The sequence below is a fragment of the Panicum virgatum genome, chromosome 1K, assembly GCF_016808335.1.
Source record: "Panicum virgatum strain AP13 chromosome 1K, P.virgatum_v5, whole genome shotgun sequence".
NCBI lineage: Eukaryota > Viridiplantae > Streptophyta > Magnoliopsida > Poales > Poaceae > Panicum > Panicum virgatum.
In genome coordinates, this window is record NC_053136.1 from 48,608,194 (window position 1) to 48,631,358 (window position 23,165).

Below are 23,165 nucleotides of genomic sequence, written 5' to 3' on the forward strand. Positions count from 1 at the left end.
AACCACCAAAAGTTAAGCAGCGAATCCAGCAGTCCTGGTGCTCCTGCCGCCCACCTCCTCCCCTCCATGGCATCCCGGAGGTCTGAATCTGATCGAGCTGTGTCCACTGGGGCCGGCCGGTAATGGCGGAGGGGAGGCAGGTAGGAGGGGACGCGGCAGGATGGAACCTGCGGGGAACGAAAAGCGGGAGATCCGGAGGAGGTGCGCGACTCCGTTGTCAACAATGACGGCGCCGGAGCCGGACGGGGAGCCGATCAGCCGCGGCGGAGATGGCTTTGCCTTTGCCTTGTCAATGATACCCGTCCTAGGGAGTTTTATGCAAAAAGTTGGATCGCGATTACTTGTCACGATCCGACCTAGGGTCTATTGGTAAATATTTGTGGATCGCGATCCGATTAACAGGCACGCAAAATGCCCAATGGGCTGACTGGCCGGCTGAGCAAACTGGTCAGGCCGAATGGGCCGGCTGAGCAATGCGTTGTTGTGGTCGGGTCCGCTTGATCAGCCCGGAACGTGTTGGACTGTCACGGGCTTCTCGAATCAAAAAATCCAGCCCACGTATGAATGGGTGGTCCAGTTCCCGTTTCATCCCCTTCCCCACTGCACTCGGCCGCCATTGCTGCCCCCTCGAGAGTGTGCTCGTCGGTTCCTCCCCCCACGCAAAGGCGAAGCAGACGACGGTGCCGGCTCCTCGCCCCGCTCCGCGACTTCCCGCTTTCCTCCGCTGGTCTCCTCCGCTGTCCGTGCCGTGGATACCCACCCCGCGCTGTCCCTGGACGGCTCGGAAGTCGTGCGGGCGCCTGGCTCGTGCTTATCCACATCCTTCGTGCTCTGGAAATTTGATGGTATTCGTGTGCGCGCTTGACGAATTGGTCGCCGCGGCGAATCGGGAGGGGCCTCACCTGCGTGTCCAACTCCATGATCGCTTCCTCTTCCTTGCAGTCCTGGCTTAAGGTATTCTGTTTTGTCTCCCCTGTTAACTGTTTTGTTAACTCTAATAAACCCTAAACCCTATCGGTACCTGAAATTGGTCGGTTCCCGTCAGTGTGGCAGCGATAATAATCTAGCGAGGGTCATCTCCTTGGAGTTTCGGAGGGGGCGCTCCAAAAGGTTCGGTTCCAAAATGAGGTATTGCTTTGCTCAAAGCTTGGGGTTTCCCACTACTTTTCTGCAAAGTTATGCCTGAAACATGATTTGTGAGTAGAAATTAGCGATGAGGATGTCTATTGAGTCTCTTGGACTGCAGATTTAGGAATGCTCTCGGTTCTAGACTCTTTCAGTGGTGTTCGCGTGAGAATCACACATCTGTTCGGAAGCTGTTGGAGGTAGATGGCAGGTCGGAGAGATCAAAGCTCCTTAAGAAAGTACGTGGCTCAATAACAATTTTTTTTCTGTCACTCGTGTTTATTTAACCATTGAATTTTGCAATGCATCGTTCATATGTTTGATTTGTCTACTCATCTGTTCCCACATCCGTCTTGTACACTAGCTGTCTTTTGAAGTTTTGATCCTTATATCTTTAGCTGGAAATGCTTGGGAGATGTTAACTGCATATATCAGATCTGCAACTAAGAACAAGAGAAAAACTCCTTTCTTTGCCATGTCTATATGTTTTGCTATAGCTGTTGTTGTTTGGTTTTAGGTCCAAGGGTTTACCCTACTTAATTATGATGATTTTACATGCTGTGCATTTTCCTGTTTGTTCCTGCGTTTCCCTAGAGGTCCTGGCATGTTGCACACTAAAGGTTGCAAAATTTAAAGCACACTCCAAGGGTCGTTTCCAGCTACTAAACCTTGTTGTTTCTTTAGGATTTTCCCAACTTACATTTCATGAGTCAAGAATAAAAGCACTCAACAAACTATTAGTGTCCGTATTTACCTTCTGCAAACATTAAGCTTACTCTGAAATATGTACTATGCAGGTGTCTGTTTTGATGGGTTACAGTAATGCACAAGATTTAGTTGAGCAACAAAGAGCCCGTGGAGAATCTGCTACCGAGTTGATTAGTGTTTTCAAAGAAATTGACTTCCCAGAAATTTCTGCAAAGTTTCCTTGCATAAAAATTGGGGATGCATCACCTATTGAACTATATGAGGATTCTACTAACATGATGTGCAAAGAAACTGTACTTTCTGAAAACCTCACGAATTTCATCCGAGGCTCAGGTGGAAATTTGGAGACAGCTTATAAATTTCCTAATGAATGTCATCCATTGAGGCAAACGCCCACAACTTCAGATGATGCTTCAAGCACTGAAGAGAGCTCTCTCATGGCACATCATATTTCTCAGGAACCAGCAGTTGGCAAGGAAGCTTGTCCTGAGTCATTGCCTGATGCTACAACCTCAGACAATAGCATGCTGGATAAAAGTATCAGGTGCTTGCCTGGAACAACTAGTAGGCAGTATCGCCAACTGGAGGAAGGTGGTTTCCATACGGTATAAGCACTCCAGTCGCTTCTTTCGTATTGTCCTTTTGATTTGGTAAAATCATAAAGTTCTTGACATCAATTCTCTCCTTTATAGGTCCGCAAATTATTGCAGCATTTTCCTCGGACCTATGCAGATCTGCGGAACCCTCAAGGTCCCATAGAAGATGGGCAGTACATTATGCTATTTGGTACTGTTATATCTTCCAGGTAATTAAATATCACAGCTAGTGCTTTTATATCTTCCAGTTAATTAAATATCACAGGTATCCGCAAATTATCTTAAGAAGTTTTCTATGTTCTTGCTCAGCTAGTGCCGTTCAGTCTAATACAGCACAATTTTTTGGAAGGGGTTAAAAAACAATAAATTATAAAAGGATGCTTTGTGCAGCAAGAAAATTCATGTTTTTGGATCTAGCAGATAAGAATAGGATAATAGTTATTCTTTTAAACAAGAATTGATTCTCAAGTTTTCTGGTTTCTGACTAAAATGTAGAAAGTACTGGAAGAGCCCAATTGTTTTTTTAAGTATGCAAAAAGAAGAAGAAGGAATTTTCATATTATTGAATATTCTGAAATTCCATATTCCCTGTGTTGACAATCTTAAGATAGTTTCCTTTATGCACTAATCATAGAGGCTACAAGATCTCCATTTTGGCCATCACTTTCTGGACAAAACAGTACATAATTTTTGATATTTTACTATGCTTTCTTGTAAATACTGTGACTTGTTTTCTCAGGGGAATCAAGGTTAAGTCCACATTAGGTTTTCTTGAGGTGGTTGTTGGTTGTTCCATAGTTGAGACCGAATTAAGCTCTTCAGTTAAGAGTAATCACTCTGATGCAGAGCAGAAGACAATTCATTTGCACCTCAAGAAATTTTTCAGTGGCACACGTTTCTCTTCTCAATATTTTCTTAACTGTATGTCAGCAAAGCACAAAGAAGGGGATCTTGTTTATGTCAGTGGTAAGGTTGGTGAATTAAAATATTGTTATCTGTTGCATGCTACTTTCTGGTGGTTCTCCCTAATCATTAAGCATACCTGCAGATGTTCTTTTTCGTTTTTATTTCTTTTTAATATTGTTTGGTAATGCCACGATGCAAAGTCATATGTAACTGTAAAAACTCACATGTTCTTTGTCCAATTCCACTAGTAAGCATAGCCAGAATGTAGCTTTAGCTTTATTGTGCAAATATTGTTTCTTGTAAAGAACTAATTTCTGAATGGAGTAAGGAACTAGGTCTAACAGAGTATGTATATGAATAAGTGAATAACCTACTGATTCCGTCTGTGCAGATAAAAAAGGTGCTTGCTAATGGCCATTATGAGTTGAAGGAGTACACTATTGACGGGCTTGAAGGGGAGGGGGAACAAAGCAGTATGCTTGACAGGAGACCACATGCTATATACCCATCAAAAGCTGGATTAAAACCAAATCTGCTGGGTCTCTCTATCTCTAGGTAAGTGTACGCTATGTGTTTTTCTTCTAGTTTCGGATGTAAGGCCTGAAGGGATTTTCCTTTAAGTAGACCATAATTTTGATGCAACTATGTTCATTATCACTAAGCTGAACACTGTTGTTTCTGCACCTGCAAACTAAGCCAAAATTTTAAATCGGCTGAAATGGAAAAAGGGAAATGCTGAGGTGGATTGATGGCCGTGTCCTCAATAAATTGCTTCTCAATTACGTTTAAAAGGGACAAATCCATTTTATCTCCTCAACTTTAGCCCAAGTCTAGTAAATATCAAAATGCTCCTCAAATATTCAGGTTTACACTATGTCAGCATTTTATGGGATGGCTGTTAAGTGTTAACTGTAGGAAGTTAACCATCTTTACCTTCTTTGTAATGTATTTAGGAACATACACATTATTATGTTCCATCAAGCTATTTAATAAATTGCAATTGTGCACAGGGCCTTGAAGATGCTGACCCCAGATGTTGATCCTATGCCTCCTGATGTTCTCTTTGAATTCAACTTGCCGAATCTCTTTGATGTAAGTAATACTATGAATTGTTTCGTATAATTGTTCTACTTGCACCAACTATAGCAGGAACATTTTTTTCATTGAACTATAGTATGAACCTAGATACGAAACTTCGCTCCTCATTGCCTTTGGAATTCTATGTGTTACCACTCTGCAGACTGCACGCTGTTCTCTTCACCTTCATCAACTATATTTTAAAACAATAAAAGACATGTTCCTTTTCTAAATCTAGTTTTTTGTCATTTAGTAAATTGTTGTAAAAGAGTGTTCAACTGTTCATCAACTAGATACAAATCTTTTTTTTTGAATCAACTATGTGTTGGGTTTCATCTCCATTCTACTCCAACTTGATTGGGAATAAGGGGTTTGCTGTTGTTGTAAAATGCTGTAAAAGAATGAACTGCTGGTATCTGAGCAATAACAAATACAGCTGTATTTTACCAGTTTAGACTTCCATTATAGCCGCTTCTGTTAAAATCTACTGTTGTCAGAATTCATGAAGTCAAACAATTTTAATCTTGATGACAAATGGTGTATTCCATGAATTTATCAATTGGATATTTGTCTTAAAATTTTTATTTATACTCCAGCCAGCCTTTAATGTCAGGCATATTCTTTAGAAGAAGTCTTCAAAAGTAGATTTTGACCTTAAATTTCTCCTGTAATATAATGTCAATTGCTTTGAAATCAATATAATCTTTTTATCTTTTTTGAATGAATGCGACTATATTGTTGCAACTATTACAGTTTGACTTTATCAAATATAAATTCACCTATCGTTGACGGATGGACACAGTATATTGCAATAGAGATTGATGGCAAAAGTTATTTTCTCTGAACAGTGTAAATGACATCTTTTATAGGTCTGCCGAAAAGGCATCACATTTTTTTCTGACTAGTGGAATTATTGTATGTCTTGTTATGTTTCTTTTTTGCCAAATAATGTCTTGAATGTCATTTTATATTAATTTTAGGCTTACATGGGAATTCATAAACCTAAGGATCGAGATGAAGCTGATTTTGCTCGAAGAAGGTTTATATTTGATGATTTCTTTTACCTCCAGGTATCATTGTTGCTTTCAGCACATTTGCTTCATAAAAAGTGTGAAACATATAAAATTCTAATCCAAATTGCTATGGCATCTGTGCAAGAGCTCATTGTATATTTGTAGAAATTTCAGCCATATTATGTCTACTACTATAGGGTTCGAGCGAGTGCACGGGGGTTTTGGGTATGGTAGCAGGAGTCAAGAGGGGGAGGATGTGTTGAACTTCGCGTTGGCCTACGACTTGTTGATAGCGAATACCGTTTTCAAGAAGAGGGAATCCCATCTTGTGACATTTCGTAGTGGACAACACTCGAGTCAGATCGACTTTATCCTTGCTAGGAGGGAGGATAGACGTGATTGCTTAGATTGTAAGGTGATACCTGGGGAGTGTTGTCCCTCAACACAAGCTTGTGGTGGTGGACTTTCGTCTTCGGGTACGTGTCCACCAGGACAAACGTGTCAAGATTGCGAGAACAAAGTGGTGGAAGCTTAGAGGGGAAGCGGCACAAGCGTTTAAGGAGAGGATGCTAGGTGAGGGGCCTTGGGAAGATGACATATGGCTAAAGATGGCAACATGTATTCGGAAGGTGGCCTCAGAGGTGTTTGGCGTGAGTAGGGGAGGCAAACAGGAGGGGAAAGACACCTGGTGGTGGAACGACGAGGTGCAAAGGGCTATTAAGGAGAAGAAGGAGTGTTTCAAGCGCCTCCACCTTGACAAGAGTGCAGCCAACATCGAGAGCTATAAATTAGCGAAGAGGGTTGCAAAGCGAGCTGTGAGTGTAGCAAAGGGTAAGACGTATGATGACCTGTATCAGCGGCTAGGTACGAAAAAAGGGGAGAAGGACATTTATAGGATAGCTAGGATCCGCGAGAAGACAAGGGACATCAACCAAATCAAATGCATCAAGGATGGGACAGATCGACTGCTAGTGAAGGATGAGGAGATCAGGGATAGATGGAGAGAGTACTTCAACAAGTTGTTTAATGGGGAGAGTGATGGCCCTACCCTTGAGTTAGATGACTCTTTTGACGATACCAACAGACGCTTTGTGAGGAGAATTCAGGAGATAGAGATCGGGGAGGCTTTGAAGAGGATGAAGGGAGGTAAAGCGATGGGCCCTGATGGTATCCCCATTGAGGTGTGGAGATGCCTGGGTGACAGAGCAATAGTATGGTTAACTAAGCTTTTTAACCTCATTTTTCGGTCAAACAAGATGCCAGAAGAATGGAGAAGTATATTAGTACCTATCTTAAAAAACAAGGGCGATGTTCAAAGTTGTACTAACTACCGTGGGATTAAGCTGATGAGCCATACGATGAAGCTCTGGGAGAGGGTTATCGAGCATCGCCTAAGAAGAGTGACAAGTGTGACCCAAAACCAGTTTGGGTTCATGCCTGGAAGGTCAACCATGGAGGCGATTTTCTTAATACGACAATTGATGGAGAGATATAGGGAGCAGAAGAAGGACTTGCACATGGTCTTTATTGACCTCGAGAAGGCGTATGGCAAAGTACCGAGAAATGTCATGTGGTGGGCCTTGGAGAAGTACAAAGTCCCAACTAAACACATTACCCTCATCAAAGATATGTACAAGGATGCGACGACGTTTGTCCGGACATGTGATGGTGACACCACTGACTTTCCTATTAACATAGGCCTACACCAGGGGTCAGCATTGAGCCCTTATTTATTTGCTTTAGTGATGGATGAGGTCACAAGGGATATACAAGGTGAGATCTCTTGGTGTATGCTCTTTGCTGATGATGTGATGCTAGTTGACGAGAGTAGGGCAGGGGTTAATAGGAAGTTAGAGCTGTGGAGACGCACGTTAGAGTCGAAAGAGTTCAGACTTAGTAGGACCAAGACCGAGTACATGATGTGTGATTTCAGCGCGACTAGGCATGAGGGGGGAGACGTTACTCTAGATGGGCAAGTGATGGTCCAGAAGGATACTTTTCGGTATTTAGGATCGGTGCTACAAAAGGATGACGACATTGATGAAGATGTTAGGCATAGAATTTCAGCTGGCTGGTTGAAATGGCGTCAAGCTTCTAGCATCCTTTGTGACAAAAGGGTGCCATAAAAGCTAAAAGACAAGTTCTATAGGACAACAATTCGCCCGGCGATGTTATACGGTGCTGAATGTTGGCCTACAAAAAGGCGACATGTTCAGCAACTGAGTGTAGCAGAGATGCGGATGTTGCGGTGGTTTTGCGGGTACACAAGGAGGGATAGAGTCCGAAACGAAGCTATTCAGGATAGGGTCGGGGTGGCACCAATTGAGGAGAAACTTACTCAACATCGGCTGAGATGGTTTGGACATGTCCAACGGAGGCCTCCTGAGGCGCCGGTGCGTAGTGGGGTTCTTGAGCGGGTCGTTAATGTAAAGAGGAGTAGAGGTAGATCTAAACTGACTTGGGATGAGTCGGTTAAGAGAGACCTTAAGGATTGGAATATCTCTAAAGAGATAGCTTTGGATAGGAGCGCTTGGAGACTAGCTATCAATGTGCCTAAACCATGACCTTTATTTCTTTTGGGTTTCATCTCTAGCCTACCCCAATTTGCTTGGGGAAAAATGCTATGTTGTTGTTGTTGTTGTATTATGCCTACTACTATCTTTGCAACTTTTTTGTTCTTGTTTGGTTGATTATGTTGATTTAATAAATCACGGATATCAATACCTTTTCTAGACAAGCTTCAGCAAATGCCATGTCCACATTTCTTTGAGCTCATAATTGTCCTTTAACTGTTCAAATAAACATGTGCCACTCACAAGAACGTTTGCTATTGTTTCAGTTGGGAAGACTATTTCAAATGCTTGAAGCAGTTGGTACGCGGGTTGAAAAAGAGGAATTGCTATACAAGTGTAAAAATCATGAGCTAAATACTGTTGGTGCAGACGATTGGTCTCCTCTTACAAAGAAATTGTTGAAGTCTCTTCCTTATTCACTTACTCCTAGTCAATTGAGTGCTGTTAAAGAGATTATATGGGATCTCAGGAGACCAGTTCCCATGAACAGACTCTTGCAGGTAAGTGTCGTTTGCACCTTTCTTAGTTTGTTAACTAAACATTTCGCTCTTGTTTCTAGAGTTGTTCATCAGTTTATATGTTCTACTCAACTCTAATTGTGGCCATCATATCACTTGTATTTCTTATTTCAGTCTTATTTGTTTTAAAGAATTGTTTGGAGTTGTTTGATAGAAATGATTGAAATGCTTTCCAAACATGCATCCCATCTTACTTATGATTCCCAAAACAGCAAGTTTGATAATACTATATCTTTCTTTTGAAAATTCTATGTCTGATATTCTCTCCCTTTTTTATTTGGTGTTCTAGGAGTTAAAGTTGTTCCCTTTTAGTTGCTATTGTAATAATTCAATGAGAGACCTAGCTAAGTTGCCGCTACCTCATTTTGTGCCCTACATTTACATAGTGCAGTTCCTTTGTTGATTGGTCACAATGAGCACACAAGTTTGGTGGTGTCATGTTGTGGTTTTTTTTCTCTCTCAATAAAGATTGGGGAAGCAATACAAAATGTCTGCATCTGTTTTGATTGTTACTCAATAAACCTACTGTAGTTTTCTAGTCAAGGGATCTATTGGAGTTTTGCACACACTATCTGCAAACGTGCTACTCATTCATTGTGACTTATATGAATATTGTTAAAATTTACAAGTGTTTCTGTTTGTTGGTAACAGGGGGATGTTGGCTGCGGAAAGACTATTATTGCTTTCCTGGCGTGTATGGAGGTTGTTAGTTCAGGATTTCAGGTATTGATACTACTCCACATTGATATTCTTTCCTTGTTTACTCTATATCAAAGAATTGTCAATGGCATTCTGCTTGCTGAGTTATATTAAATTGTTGATGCAAACAGAACATACGAGAAAACAAACCATCTTGAATTTTCCTTGTGGCTCTTTCTTCATGATGATATATGTTTCAATATGTTAAACCTTTTATACAATTCTTTCTAGGCTGCTTTCATGGTTCCAACGGAGGTACTTGCTGTCCAGCACTATGGACACTTGACTTCATTGCTGGATAAGTTTGACGGAGATGACAAACCAAACATTGCCTTGCTTACTGGCTCAACTTCCACAAGGGAGTCAAGGATAATAAGAAATGCAAGCTGTTCTCCCTATTCCTTTCACTCAAGTTCCATATACATATTATAATATCTTTTATCTCTATATATATTTTATATATCACAGGGTCTCAAAACTGGAGAGATAGCCATGGTCATTGGAACACACAGCTTAATTGCTGATAAAACTGATTTTTCAGCTTTACGTATCTCTGTTATAGATGAACAGCAGCGCTTTGGAGTTGTACAGAGAGGCAGGTTTAATAGCAAGGTAAATTACTGAGAGTTTGCTCTTCACGTTGAACAAACCACGCATTCCCTTTCTGTATGTTATTTTGTTCAAGAACTGGCATGAAAACTGTAATCCTTGGTGAACTTAGGGACTAGGGAGAAGTTTCAGGATTAAGGAGTAGGCTTACCAGGATTCTTATGTTATTCTTTTATACCTTATTTGATTCCTTGATGGATACATGTTCTGGTCTTTGGGTATTATGAACGTGCATTTATTGTTTAGTTTTCATTGATTAGTTGAGGGTTGATTTATGCCTTTCAGTTTTCATTTATAGTTGAACACCATTAAGTTTTATTTAATAAGCCAAATTGCTACATTTTGTTACAGCTATATACCTCTTCATCGAAGTTGAGTGGTGAAAATACAAGTTCAGATGAGGCTTCTGATTCTGAAGCATTTATGGCTCCCCATGTGCTTGCGATGTCAGCTACTCCAATTCCAAGAACATTGGCACTTGCTTTATATGGTGATATGTCTCTTACTCAGGTATGAGGCTGCAGATATGTCAAATTTTCCATGTAATTTGTTCTTGCCCAACATATAGGAAATTGGATGTTATTATATGGAGTACATAGGATACCTAGAATAAACATAAAACTGGAAATTCGAGTCAAATACAAATATATTATTAAAAAAATTAGTTGCCAACTCTGTCCATATCCAGACCGCCGGGGCCTGCTTAGAAGTTCATATGCAAAAGCTGGTTTACTGCATATAGTAAATTTCGCGTTCAAAGGTATTACAAATTTTCGCAATTGACACCTGCTTTTCTTATAGATCACGGACTTGCCTCCAGGTAGGCAGCCTATCGAAACCCTTGCTCTTGAAGGCAATGATGCAGGATTCAAAACTGTTTTCCAGGTGATGACATGATTTTGCCCTTTTCTTCTGTTGGATCTAAATCTTCTGTTTGTCCTGTGTCTTAGTTGTATGTAGATGCAGTCGGCTGTGTGTTTCTTATATTTTTCTTTTCAATGTTACCGTCTACAGATGATGAGGGATGAGCTGATAGATGGGGGCAAAGTATACCTTGTGTATCCTATCATAGATGAGTCAGAGCATCTGCCACAACTCCGTGCCGCAACAGCTGAATTTGATTCCATAAAAGAAAAATTCGAAGGCTATCCTTGTGGGCTGTTGCATGGCCGCATGAGGAGCGATGAGAAGGATGAAGCTCTTAGCAGTTTTAGAAGCGGAGAAACACGTATTCTCCTATCAACACAAGTGATTGAGATTGGGGTCGATGTTCCTGATGCTTCCATGATGGTTGTCATGAATGCTGAGAGATTTGGAATTGCTCAGCTGCACCAGCTGCGAGGGAGAGTAGGACGCGGTGAAAGGAAATCCAGATGCATATTCCTGGCTTCCAGTCCAAGCACACTGCCAAGGCTCAAGGTGCTTGAGAAGTCAGCTGATGGGTTTTACCTCGCTAACGCAGACCTGCTGTTGCGAGGCCCTGGGAATCTACTTGGCAAAAAACAGTCTGGCCATCTTCCAGAGTTTCCAATAGCTAGATTGGAGATTGATGGTGGTATTCTTCAAGAGGCACATCATGCTGCATTGGTAAGTTCTTCCCATGAAGGCGTGAACTTTCTAAAAAGAGTTATTCTGTAAACGTATTACTGCTCATATTGAATTGGCTGTACTGTAACATATTTCTTTGGGGGCTACAATGCAGAAAGTGTTGGCTTCAAGCAACGATCTAGCGCTATATCCACGCCTGAAGGTGGAGCTCAGTATGAGGCAGCCATTGTGCATTCTTGGAGATTGACCTGTGCCGCTGTGCAGCCGTGAGAAGTGATTCAAAGAGGAGACATTGCTGGCAAAGCTGCCATGCCATCTGGTGAGCAAAGGCGTGCACTGTGTGTGGTTGGCTATGGCTTATTTGCTAATGACAAAATCAGTGCTTTTCTCTTTGGGAAAATTGTCCCTACTGCTTCCCTAAGACCGAAATGTGCAAATTCCATTTCCTATTAGTCCGTGAAGTTGTTCCACGGTGTTATGTGGGTCCAACTCTTAAAATGCACACGTAGGCCTCTAAGGTTAAGTATGTCCCTCGAGGACCAAATCACCATTATCAACACAAATTTAGTCTAAGGTTAAGCATGCAACAACACCTGGTAGGCTGATATGCACTAGATGAATAAATATAATCTAGTTTTTTTTCTCTTTCATGTGAACGGCCCTATCTCGAAGCCAGTTCAAGTTAGGAGGAAAGGACTAGAGCATAGGACATTTCCGGCTCTATGTAGTTACTTAATGATTATAGTGATTTTAACCTCAAGTGACACGTTTAACAAGTTTACGGAACTACATGTTCATTTTAAGAGTACTTCGCAGGATAAAGTTTAAGGACCATGTCACTCTTTATGTCGACCTCACCAATGGACTTACAGAAAAAGAATCTTCAGAGGGGGTGTTTGTTTCCTTAGGACTATTAGCCATATCACATCAAATGAGAATTTGCTGTCAGAAGTATTAAATAAAATTTAATTACAAAATTAATTGTAGAATTCTCTGGGCTGATTCGCGAGACGAATCTAATAAGAATAATTGATCTATGATTAGCTATTGTTTCATGTAGCATCAATGTAGCAAAAATTAAAGATTAATTAGACTTGTTAGATTCGTTTTGCGAATTAGAATTCATTTGTGCAAAAAGTTTTGTAATTAAACTTAATTTAATATTTCTAAATGCTAAGATTTAATATTTCTAAATAGTAAGATTCTCAATTGATGTGATAGTACTGAATTTTAGCTACGTGGAAACAAAGAGAACCTAACCTAGTTTGATTGAAATTTAGGGTACTTCCGTTGAAAATAACAAGAGGATGAAACACAGTGCATAGTGCATGGGATGGAGCATGATTTCCTGCGAAGGTTGACCGTTGACGATCCCTGACGCCTCGCAGTGAGGTATTCCCTAGTCTTCCACTCGCAGGCCGCAGCAAAACCCTGGTCGGCTTGTCAGCGACTTCCATGAACCGTCTGAGTAGCTTGGCGCCTCCGACCACCTCTTGCGCGTCCAACGCACCGTGCTCACCATGGCGTGCCACGTGGTAAAGTTTCCACGTGGCCTGTTTTTATTGGGTCGATGACTCGATTCGCGCCGGTCCTGCTGCGTTCTATTTCTGGAAATTTTACACATGCACCCTTACAAACTTACTTATTTCCTCAAGTAGCCTTGGAAGCACTATCCTTGTGAAGCGACAGAGATTACTGCATATTGCAGAAATCTGAAAACATACAGCGGCCCATAGACAAAATCTCTAGTATATTTGCAAGAAAGAACAAAGAAAACGAAATTTTTGGAATCGGAAAAATATAACACGCCCCTTCCACCTCCCTCCCGTCCTCGAGATCGTTCTCCCCTCCTCCGCTCCCCCTTCCTCCGCGTGCTGCTCCAGCCACTCCGCACTCCAGATCTCCGAACCCTAACCCCTCCCACATGCCATTGCACTGAGCAGTAGCCGGCAGCGGTAGCCACACGCCATGGCGCAGCCCCACACCTGGGGGATCCTCCTCGCCGTCCTCGTCGCCGCGGCCGTCGCCGTCCCACCGGCGACCGCGGCGGTGGCGAGCATCGACCTGGGCTCCGAGTGGCTCAAGGTCGCGGCCGTGCACCTCGCCCCGGGCCGCGTGCCGATCGCCGTCGCCATCAACGAGATGTCCAAGCGCAAGTCCCCGGCCCTCGCGGCGCTCGCCGACGGCAACCGCCTCGCCGGCGAGGAGGCGGCCGGAATCACGGCGCGGCACCCGTCCAAGGTGTTCGCCCGCGCGCGGGACCTCCTCGCCAAGCCCTTCCCCTACGTGCAGTCCTTCGCGGAGTCGCACTTCCTCCCCTACGACCTCGTCCCCGACGCGCGCGGCGCCGCCGCGGTCCGCGGCGACGACGGGCAGGTGTACTCCGTCGAGGAGATCGTCGCGATGGTGCTCCACTACGCCGCGGGTCTCGCCGATGCGCACGCCGGGGCGCCCGTACGGGACGCGGTGGTGACCGTCCCACCCTACTTCGGGCAGGCCGAGCGCCGGGCGCTGACGCAGGCCGCACAGCTGGCTGGAATCAATGTGCTCGCTCTCATCAACGAGCACGCTGGGGCAGCGCTTCAGTACGGGATTGATAAGGACTTCTCCAACGCGTCGCGGCATGTCATCTTTTACGATATGGGCGCCGGTAGCACCTACGCCGCGCTGGTGTACTACTCGGCCTACAACGCCAAGGAGTACGGGAAGACAGTGTCTGTTAACCAGTTCCAGGTAAACTCCTCTCCTAGCATCTTGGAGAGCTGTTCAATTGCACTTCTCTTCGATGTCTGGTGGCAATTTCTTCGTGGACTGTCTGGTACCTGTGATTTCTAATGTTCAGAATGATACAGTAGATCTGAAGAAAATATGATCTTTTTAGCTGGGCTGCTATGATGAAATGATGACTTAAAAATATATCGCTGGCTGACTCTAATTATCTGCAGGTTAAGGATGTTAGATGGAACTCCAAACTTGGAGGTGTCGAAATGGAAATGCGTCTGGTCAACTATTTTGCCGATCAATTCAATAAGCAGCTCGGTAACGGAGTTGATATCCGTCAGTCCCCCAAGGCAATGGCTAAGTTGAAGAAGCAAGTTAAGCGCACTAAAGAAATTCTGAGTGCAAACACAGCTGCTCCGATTTCAGTTGAATCTTTGTATAACGATGTCGATTTCAGGTTCTTCACTGCCCTCTCATATATTATGGATGCATAACATTTTGGTCAGGACATATGGACGCTATATGTAATAAACAGATAAAATAAGCTCGACCAACTTAGGAGGAACTAGGTGCACTGTAATAAAATAAGTAGGAACCTAAATTATAGTTGAATATGACTTGAACTTGGGTGGTGTAGCTGTGCACCAACACCTTGCTCCAAATATTGAAAAATAATTCATAGTCCATCCTTATTTTTTCAGGCTACTATTAGTCCAAAAAGTATGAAGTCATGTTTCTTTTAACCTGGGGCAAACCTACTATATTTGGATTAGCGTGAATGACAGATCTCTTGTTTGTCAAGTGTCTTGGCACTTGTCATATTGAATTTGATTATTTTTCTTTCCTTTTGAAATACATTAATACAATCTCATTTAGATTAAAGTTATTTGAGTTGCAAACACATGCTGTTTATGGGTTTGCACCACTTGGGGTAGTTCCTACTCCACTAGACCACTACCATGCCTGCTGTTGAACTTGTTTTTTTATAGGGAGACTTAGACTTTATACTGTGGAACCCACTTTCTTCGTATCTGACCATTGTCAATATTTGCAAGGGTAGTCTTGAGTTCCTGGTTCCTACTTCTTATATTTTGTTCTACAATACTTGTGATTTTTCCCAGCTCATGCTTTCAGCTTTTCTCAGTTTAGTCCTTAGTGTATTGTGAGCTTGTAGACTTAAATAACAATCGGAGCATTTTTCACTTTGTCATCTACCGACCCTAATGCAAGTTTGTTTGTTACAGGAGCACCATAACACGTGAGAAATTTGAAGAGCTTTGTGAAGATTTATGGGAACTAGCTCTAACTCCAGTTAAAGAAGTGCTCGCACATTCTGACATGAAGATTGATGATATCTATGCTGTAGAACTCATAGGAGGTGCCACACGGGTTCCGAAATTGCAGGTTAATAAATTTGTCTACATTTTAGACTTCAACTTGAGCTCTGTTCTGCATTGCGGTGGCTTTCAAAAAAATTTAAAGCGTCTTTTCTTTTTTGATGTTTGGATATTGTAGTTGGTTAGAAGCATAATATTAGGGTCAGTAACAATGAAATGACCAAATCTTAGTAAGTATTCCCATAGCAAACTAGATTCTTGCAGCACAACCATCCAGCGACAAACTTTGCCCGCACAACCATCCAGCTATAATGGGATTCAGCATAGCTGCATTCTTGAGCATTTTCACAAATCCTCTTCTCCCTAGAAATTAATCTAGTAACATGGTTACATGCATGCAGACATGAATCTTTGCCCGCTTTCTTAATTTTACCCTCTTTATAAAATAAGAATTTTCAGCATATAATTGTTAATTGTTTTGTGTGTCTCCTATTTGTTGTGACCTCAAAGGGGTTGTAAACCATTGTTGTCAGACATGTAGGACTTCATTACGTTTCCATATAATTCTATTTATGCAATAATTATATCTTCCATCATTCCATATGACTTAACATTTTGTCTCATAACAACAATATTATTCTCCTACAGGCCAAGCTGCAAGAGTTTCTGGGTCGGCGTGAACTGGATAAGCATCTTGACGCTGATGAAGCCATTGTTCTGGGTGCCTCACTGCATGCTGCTAACCTGAGTGACGGGATTAAGTTAAACCGTAAATTGGGTATGATTGACGGCTCTACATATGCTTTCATGCTTGAAATAGATGGCCCCGATTATGTCAAGGATGAAAGCATTGATCAAATTCTGGTGCCACGGATGAAGAAAATGCCAATAAAGGTTAGTAAATTAGTCATTCTCTTTTCTTCAAATTCTGGATGAACTGTTTCATCCTGTATTTGGAAAGATATATATCTAAGGTAGCTTGATACTCCTTTGCTATCTACAGATGTTTAGGTCCATCAGACATACCAAGGACTTTGATGTATCTCTCAACTATGACAAAGCCTACGAACTGCCTCCAGGCATTCAATCACATAAGTTTGCAGAGTATTCAGTATCAGGCCTGACAGATGCCACTGAAAAGTAAGCATGCCGACTACTTATCTTCGATGTCTTGCTCATAAACAACTTAACAACCTCTTCCAAATTCGTCCTTCGATGCGAACCATATGTGTTATTGCCATATTGATAATATCATTGGGACTTATAATAAATTAATTGATATTTGTTAAGGTATTGTCATTTCTATCATATCATTTGTACCCACTATATGTAACTTCATGGCATAAACTTAATCATATTCCTTTTTCAGTAAGTTAATCAAGCAGTAATACTATATGTAACTTCATTGCTTAAATTTAACCACTTTCCTTTTTCAATCAGGTATTCAAGCCGCAATTTATCGGCACCCATAAAAGCAAATATACATTTTTCTTTGAGTAGAAGCGGAATTGTTTCTCTTGATAGAGCAGAAGCAGTGATTGAGATAACTGAATGGGTAGATGTTCCAAAGAAGATTTTGACACTAGAGAGTAACAACACCAATCAGAATTCCCCTTCTGAAGCAGGGGCAGCTAATAGTACGCCAGACAGTAAGGATAATCTGAATTCTGATAGTGATAATAATTCCAGCACTCCCATTGATGAGGGTAATGCTCAAGAAACTATTACAGAGAAGGTGCTCAGGAAAAGAACATTTAGGGTCCCACTGAAGGTGAGCTATAGTTGCTTCATAATTTGACGCTATCGTTGTCACAGCATAGTTTAATTTGTATGTCAAATATATATAGGTTGTGGAAAAAACGACTGGTGCTGGAACAATTCTGTCAAAGGAGTTGTATTCTGAAGCAAAAAATAGGTTGGAGGCACTTGATAAGAAGGATGCTGAACGGAGAAAGACTGCTGAACTTAAAAATAACCTAGAATCGTACATATACTCTATGAAGGAAAAGGTATCTTTTCTTTTTATCATTTCTTTCTTTAACTTTGCTGAAATTTCATAAAGAAGGTTCATTTGCCTCATTCATTTTGGTAATCGTTCCCCATAGCTTGGCAATCCCTCTATTTCTTCATGTAGTATGTATAATATATGAAATTTTGTGAGGATGTGAATTAACTGAGCCCCAAAGCTACCCTGATAAATCTTGATTTAATCTGTACAAACTAGGCAAATACAACAAAGTTGGACGTGGTCATGATTACTATTTGTTTCACATCTTATTTGTATATTGGCTGCCTGTTTATCATTTGATGATATATGACAGCTGGAAGAAAGCTCAGATATTTTGACTGTCTCAACTGAACAAGAGAGGCAATCCTTTGCGGAGAAACTTAATGAGGTTACCTTTTTTTCTTTTTGCTTTTAGTTTCAGTTTTTGAGTATAAATCATTAAATCTTATCCTGAAGTTCTTTTATGACAATTGCAGGTGCAGGATTGGTTATATATGGACGGCGAAGATGCTCAAGCAAACGAATTCAAAGAACGCCTTGATCAACTTAAGGCCATTGGCGACCCGATTCTTTTCAGGTAGTTATTTATTTATCCTCTTTTGTTCATGCATATGGATGAATGACTAAGATTGTTCATTTTGTCATTCTCCAGATTGAGTGAATTAAAAGCCCGACCAGCAGCCTGCGAAAATGCCCGATTGTATCTTTCTGAGCTGCAAAAGGTATCGAAATAGAGAACCAAAAATGTTTTTTAACTACAACTGTTTATGCTCTTTACAGCACGCATGAAGAGTTCCTTTTCAAGAAACAAGTTAGTTCATTCTGTTCATTATATAATACACTGTTTAGTTTGTACAGTTTGAGCATGGTTACTAATGTTTTCCGAAGATCGTTGTTCAATAAAGAACTTTGAGAAATATATGGTGCAACAGAACATCGCCACAATTGAATGATTCAACACTGCAAAAAATTAAATAAATTTCCTTTTCTTGAATGTTCCCTAGCTGTCTTTCTTATGCTGCAGTCTTGTTTGATTCTCTCAAGCTATAATAGTTCTCAAGTAATATGCAGATCATGCTTCTCTAGCTGCTACATGCTTGTTTTATATTGCAAAATTAATATACGAATTCTAGCAAAGAACCAAACCTTTGTTTTACATCCGTTTTATGTATGTTGTAGAACTTTTCAGTTTAACATGTTTAGAATGCTCAAGTGCATGGTTGATGTGTTAATCTTTTCTCAATTCTTGCAGATTGTGAAGAACTGGGAGACAAACAAACCATGGCTTCCAAAAAAGAGAGTAGATGATGTAAAACCTGTGAGCTTAATGAATTTGACTGATTTTGATTGATTTTGTGTAATGCTCATTTTTCTGGTCGTTGCATATCTGATTCTAGGTTGTAAGTGAAGCGGAGAAAGTAAAAAGCTGGTTGGAGGAGAAGGAAACCCTGCAGAAAAGGTTTGCTTATTTGTGGCCGCTTCTTTCTGGAGTTCATATCTTTTAAGTGGCTAACTCCAGTTGGGCATTGCAGTACCCCTGCTCACAGTCAACCTGCTTTCACATCTGAAGAAGTTGTTGACAAAATTCTGGACCTACAGGATAAGGTTAGTGTTTTTGTACAGCATCATATAGCCATATGCAGTTATGCACACGTGTCAGCAACTACTTGTCCAGGTAGTTATTATAACATAACCTTTGTTATGCAGGTTGCGAGTATTAATAGAATTCCTAAACCAAAACCCAAGATTGAAAAGAAACCTACAAAAGAGGAAGAGCCTGCTAATAAGGAGAAAACTGCCTCTTCAGAATCTGCATCCAGTGAGACTGAATCCACTGGAACATCTCAAGAATCTAACGCCACAGAAGGTGATCAGTCAGCATCACCCGAGACTAGTGATTCAGAACCACAATCTCATGACGAGTTGTGAGTACCTGAATCAACCATGGAGAGCTGTAGAGCAGGTTGGAAATATGCATATACTCCAAGAAGGCAGTCTGAGGATAAATTTTGGTTGCTCAAATTTTTCCCAAGTTTCCTTTGGTGACCAAGAGACGAGGCTATGTAGGATTTTAATGAACACTAGATGTTGATCTATAGTTTCTGATCGCTGTATAGCAGCTCAGGTGATGTACGTTAACGCTTCAAAGGTGTAGTTCAGGATCAAAAAAATGCGTTGCTGTACTGAACTCATTTGATTTTTTTTATATGATGAATGCTATACAAATTTTACGCCAATCCTTGCCACGAACATAATGCGTACTGACACCATGCCAGTTTCGCTAGAATTGACTTTCATGGAACTTCACATTCACAGGTGCGGCCTTAAGATCATTCGTTCAGGATCATCTTTAGGCCCAGCGATATCATGATGTGGCCTCGAGAACTAAGCATCGAACTTCACATTCACGGGTTTGACTGTTGGTGTGCTAATAGAGGCCAGTTGCTGTTGCTGTGCTGTCTGCCGGGCAGTTCCGATCTCCGAACTATTCGACCTGCCAGGGGTCCGGGTTCATTAGTTATTAGGGAATGTATCATGTGCAAACCAACCTCTCCTCTCCGTATAAACTATACAAATTTCAATCTAGGCCACCAGATCAACATCCAAGAGGTACGAGGAGATTACGTAATTTTACCGTATATCAGTAGGATGAAGGAAAGACATCCAGAAACAGAGGCTCTGCCACAGTGAGAACAACATCAGCGTCTATGCTCTACATGCTGCTGCTGCACTGCAGCAGGGATCAACGGCTCAACAAGACAACACCTACAGATTGTATACTATAGTATACTATACGATCAGACGAATCTCCTAGTACACCAACACCTAAGGGTTCCTAGCAATCGGCAGGCCATGCGGTTTGTTTGGTGACTGCCATGCCTTCAGAGACAGTTATTTAGCTTGCAGAAGAGTAGAACCTCCACAATCATGTACCATGATGCGAGAAGTAGGTGCAAAGCATCACGTCTTCATCTTGTAATTTCACTTCCTTCCTGTCAAGGTCAAACGATTATTGTTCACATCTCAACTCTGAACTTTGATGTTAATTGGATCCAAGCCATGCAAAAAAAAAAAGGAAGAAGGAGGCAGATTATGGTGTAGCACGAACCAATTACCAACATATTCACATGGCAGCCAAGACTATACAGTTAATATTCAATGCTTTTGCAAAGTTCAAAGTTTTGAAAATCGACAATTAGGAAGCGCCTAGTCGCGAGTCTATGGCCTGGCGCCTGGACTAGGAGGGTAGTCGGGCCTCAAGTCGAGCAGAGCGCCTAGGCGGAACGAGGCAGCGATTCCGCAGCGATTCGGCGTCGCCCAGGTGCCCTAGGCGGCGCGGAGGCGAGCTAGGCGGCCGTCGAGGGCGAGCGCGCGCGAAATTAAGGCGCCGCGCTGGAAACTTTGGCACCGCGGGCAAGAGCGCGCGCGCAGACGCGGGAATAAGCCGCGCGCTGGAGAAGGATAGGGGGAAAGGGGCTCAGACGCGGCTCGTGCTCCTCCCCGCCGGCGACGCCACTGCTGCTCCTCCCCTCCGGCGACGCCGCTGCTGCTCCTCCCCGCCGGCGGCGCGGCTGCTGCTCCTCCCCGCCGCCGTTCTCCTCCCTCAGCCGAAGCCCCAAGGTCTGTATGTCCTCCCCTGCTTCTCTCCTCTCCTTTGTTTCCTTTCCTCTGTTTCCTTTCTAAAATCTGAAATTCTTGACTGATTGATTCCGATTCCATGAATCCATGTATATATCATTGTATCTATGACGAATCTGTGAAATTGTTGACTGCATGTATATACTTGCTCTGAAATCTGTGAAATTTTTGACTGATTTTGCTTTGCTGTGGGATGGATATACTCAATTGTGATTTGTTGACTGATTGCTTGAACTCAGATGGCGGGAACAGAGAGTGATGCTGCAACTGGAACTGGAACAGAGGGAGGAAATGTCTTGAGAAGGAATTCAGATGATGTGGGATGGGAGTATGGGGTTCTTGTTGACCCGAACAACAAGGACAAGGTGGAGTGCATACTTTGAGACAAGGTGATGTTTGGAGGAGTTTATCGGTTGAAGCAGCATGTTGCCGGGGAAGGAAAGAATGCGAAGAAATGCTCGGGCAAGAAGACCACCCCAGAGAAGTTACAATAGGCTCAAGAAAAGTGCAAGAAAGCACTAGATAGTGCAAAAAGGAAGAGGGAGGAGAGGACTGTTCGTGAGCTGGAACTTAGAGAGGATGTTCATGTGTCTAGGGTTGGAGGGTCAGAGGAAGGGGAAGAAGTGACCTGTGTTGGAAGTTCACAGCCTCACAAATTAGGCCCCATGGACAAATGGACAAAAGCTATTGATTCTACAGCAACCAAATCTGAATCTTTGTCTCAACAGAAGCTGAACAAGGAACTTTGGAAAGAAAGATTACATGAGGTGCATAAATATATTGCAAGATGGGTCTTTAACCATGGTAATTTCCTTGCTGTATTTTTATTTCAGATTTCAATTTCATCAGATTTCCTTGCTGTACCTATTGCTTTAGTGCTGAACACTAATTTCCCTTTTTTGTAACATTGGCAGCAATACCATTCAACGCATGTGACAACGATGAGTTCAAGCAAATGTGTGAAGCAATTGGACAATTTGGGTCCGGAATCGAACCTGCAACTATGTTTGACCTGCGAGGGAAATTGCTGGAAGAAGAATATGTAAGAACCAAGAGTTTGCTGCAAGAACGTGAAGCCGAGAAGATGAAGAATGGGTGCTCTATTATGACCGATGCTTGGTCAGATAAGAAGAGGAGAAGCATAATGAATGTGTGCACTAACTGTGCTAATGGAACCAGTTTTATTTCATCAAAAGAGATGTCAGATGTGTCACACACAAGTGAAGTCATCTTTGAACTAGTGGACAAAGCAATCGAAGATATTGGTCCGGATGATGTGGTGCAAGTTGTGACTGATAATGCTTCTAACAACATGGGAGCAAAGAAGCTACTGCATGAGAAGAGACCACATATCTTTTGGACCTCTTGTGCAACTCACACAATCAACTTGATGCTCCAAGGAATTGGAAACATGCCTCGGTACAAGAAGGTGGTTGAACAAGCAAAGGCATTCACCATATTTGTCTATGGGCACACAAGAACACTAGAGTGCATGAGATACTTCACTGAGGGGAAAGAGATAGTAAGGCCAGTAGTGACTAGGTTTACTTCAAACTATCTTACTTTGAACAGCATACAAGAGAAGAAGGACCAGCTAAGAAAAATGGTGGTTCATAGTAGGTGAGACTCATTGAAGGATGTGAAATCAAAGAAGGGAAAAAATGCCACAACAACTATATTGGATTCAAACTTTTGGAAGGATGTGAAGTTGACATTGGTTGTTTTTGAGCCCTTGTTCAAAGTTCTCCGTTTGGTTGATGGAGATGTGAAGCCATCCATGGGTTTTGTATATGGAGAACTACTGAAGGCAAAGAGACAGATCAAAGAGGCCCTTGGCAATGTTGAGTCCCGTTTCAAGGATATTATTGCTGTTGTTGACAAGAAGATGGCTGGAAGACTTGATTCTCCATTGCATTTGACAGCTTATTTGCTGAATCCACACTACAGTTATGCTGACCCATCAATCTTTGATGCTCCCAAAATAACAGAAGAATTTATCAGTTGTGTGGAGACTTTTTATTATCATGATGAGGAAATGCAAGAAAAAGCTGCCAACTTTGAACTCCAGAAGTTTCAGAATAGAGAAGG

General features: G+C 42.0%; 3 protein-coding genes across 12 annotated transcripts in view; 2 read left to right on the top strand and 1 right to left on the bottom strand.

Annotated features, from left to right (window-relative positions):
* The window catches only part of LOC120649918, a 30,745-nt gene that overhangs the window by 3,471 nt on the left and 4,109 nt on the right, over positions 1–23,165 (bottom strand). For 3 of the 8 annotated variants that reach the window (XM_039926906.1, XM_039926920.1, XM_039926875.1), the window contains one exon: positions 20,035–20,431. The exons of 1 other annotated variant lie outside the window; for it this stretch is intronic. In XM_039926906.1, the coding sequence (XP_039782840.1) occupies positions 20,365–20,431 (67 nt within the window). In that variant the 3' untranslated portion in view covers positions 20,035–20,364. Of the gene's footprint in view, positions 1–19,620; positions 19,933–20,034; positions 20,474–23,165 lie in introns of those variants that run through there. 4 more of the 8 variants (XM_039926900.1, XM_039926933.1, XM_039926926.1 and 1 more) reach the window with 4 other exon arrangements.
* On the top strand, positions 571–22,286 carry LOC120649894 (ATP-dependent DNA helicase homolog RECG, chloroplastic-like). Of its 3 annotated transcripts, none has more exons than XR_005665418.1 (19): positions 571–954; positions 1,046–1,128; positions 1,247–1,364; positions 1,923–2,438; positions 2,526–2,638; positions 3,169–3,400; positions 3,727–3,890; positions 4,346–4,427; positions 5,393–5,482; positions 8,265–8,498; positions 9,168–9,239; positions 9,447–9,596; positions 9,684–9,827; positions 10,176–10,334; positions 10,626–10,709; positions 10,839–11,411; positions 11,527–11,666; positions 21,060–21,063; positions 22,276–22,286. XR_005665418.1 is itself a non-coding variant. In XM_039926824.1 (17 exons), the coding sequence occupies exons 1-17, from the start codon at positions 919–921 to the stop codon at positions 11,617–11,619; spliced, it is 2,943 nt and encodes a 980-aa protein (XP_039782758.1). In that variant the 5' UTR covers positions 571–918; the 3' UTR covers positions 11,620–11,842. The 3 variants fall into 3 exon arrangements, 1 of the variants encoding a protein (XP_039782758.1); XR_005665419.1 differs by having other exon boundaries at positions 579–954; positions 1,046–1,110; XM_039926824.1 differs by lacking the exons at positions 21,060–21,063; positions 22,276–22,286 and having other exon boundaries at positions 11,527–11,842.
* Positions 13,056–19,675, top strand: LOC120649908 (heat shock 70 kDa protein 17-like). The gene is made up of 14 exons (XM_039926839.1): positions 13,056–14,105; positions 14,318–14,550; positions 15,338–15,497; positions 16,079–16,324; positions 16,434–16,570; positions 16,871–17,201; positions 17,278–17,439; positions 17,752–17,826; positions 17,915–18,015; positions 18,091–18,160; positions 18,691–18,747; positions 18,836–18,897; positions 18,971–19,043; positions 19,146–19,675. Exons 1-14 carry the CDS (start codon positions 13,341–13,343, stop codon positions 19,365–19,367), a joined length of 2,694 nt encoding a protein of 897 aa, XP_039782773.1. The 5' UTR covers positions 13,056–13,340; the 3' UTR covers positions 19,368–19,675.

Coding starts and splice junctions, on each gene's coding strand:
- LOC120649894 (XM_039926824.1), top strand. CDS start 919: ATGATCGCTTCCTCTTCCTTGCAGTCCTGGCTTAAG. Junction 1,365..1,922: donor GATCAAAGCTCCTTAAGAAA/GTACGTGGCTCA, acceptor TGTACTATGCAG/GTGTCTGTTTTGATGGGTTA. Junction 9,240..9,446: donor TTGTTAGTTCAGGATTTCAG/GTATTGATACTA, acceptor AATTCTTTCTAG/GCTGCTTTCATGGTTCCAAC.
- LOC120649908 (XM_039926839.1), top strand. CDS start 13,341: ATGGCGCAGCCCCACACCTGGGGGATCCTCCTCGCCGTCCTCGTCGCC. Junction 18,016..18,090: donor GGCGACCCGATTCTTTTCAG/GTAGTTATTTAT, acceptor GTCATTCTCCAG/ATTGAGTGAATTAAAAGCCC. Junction 19,044..19,145: donor TTCTGGACCTACAGGATAAG/GTTAGTGTTTTT, acceptor TTTGTTATGCAG/GTTGCGAGTATTAATAGAAT.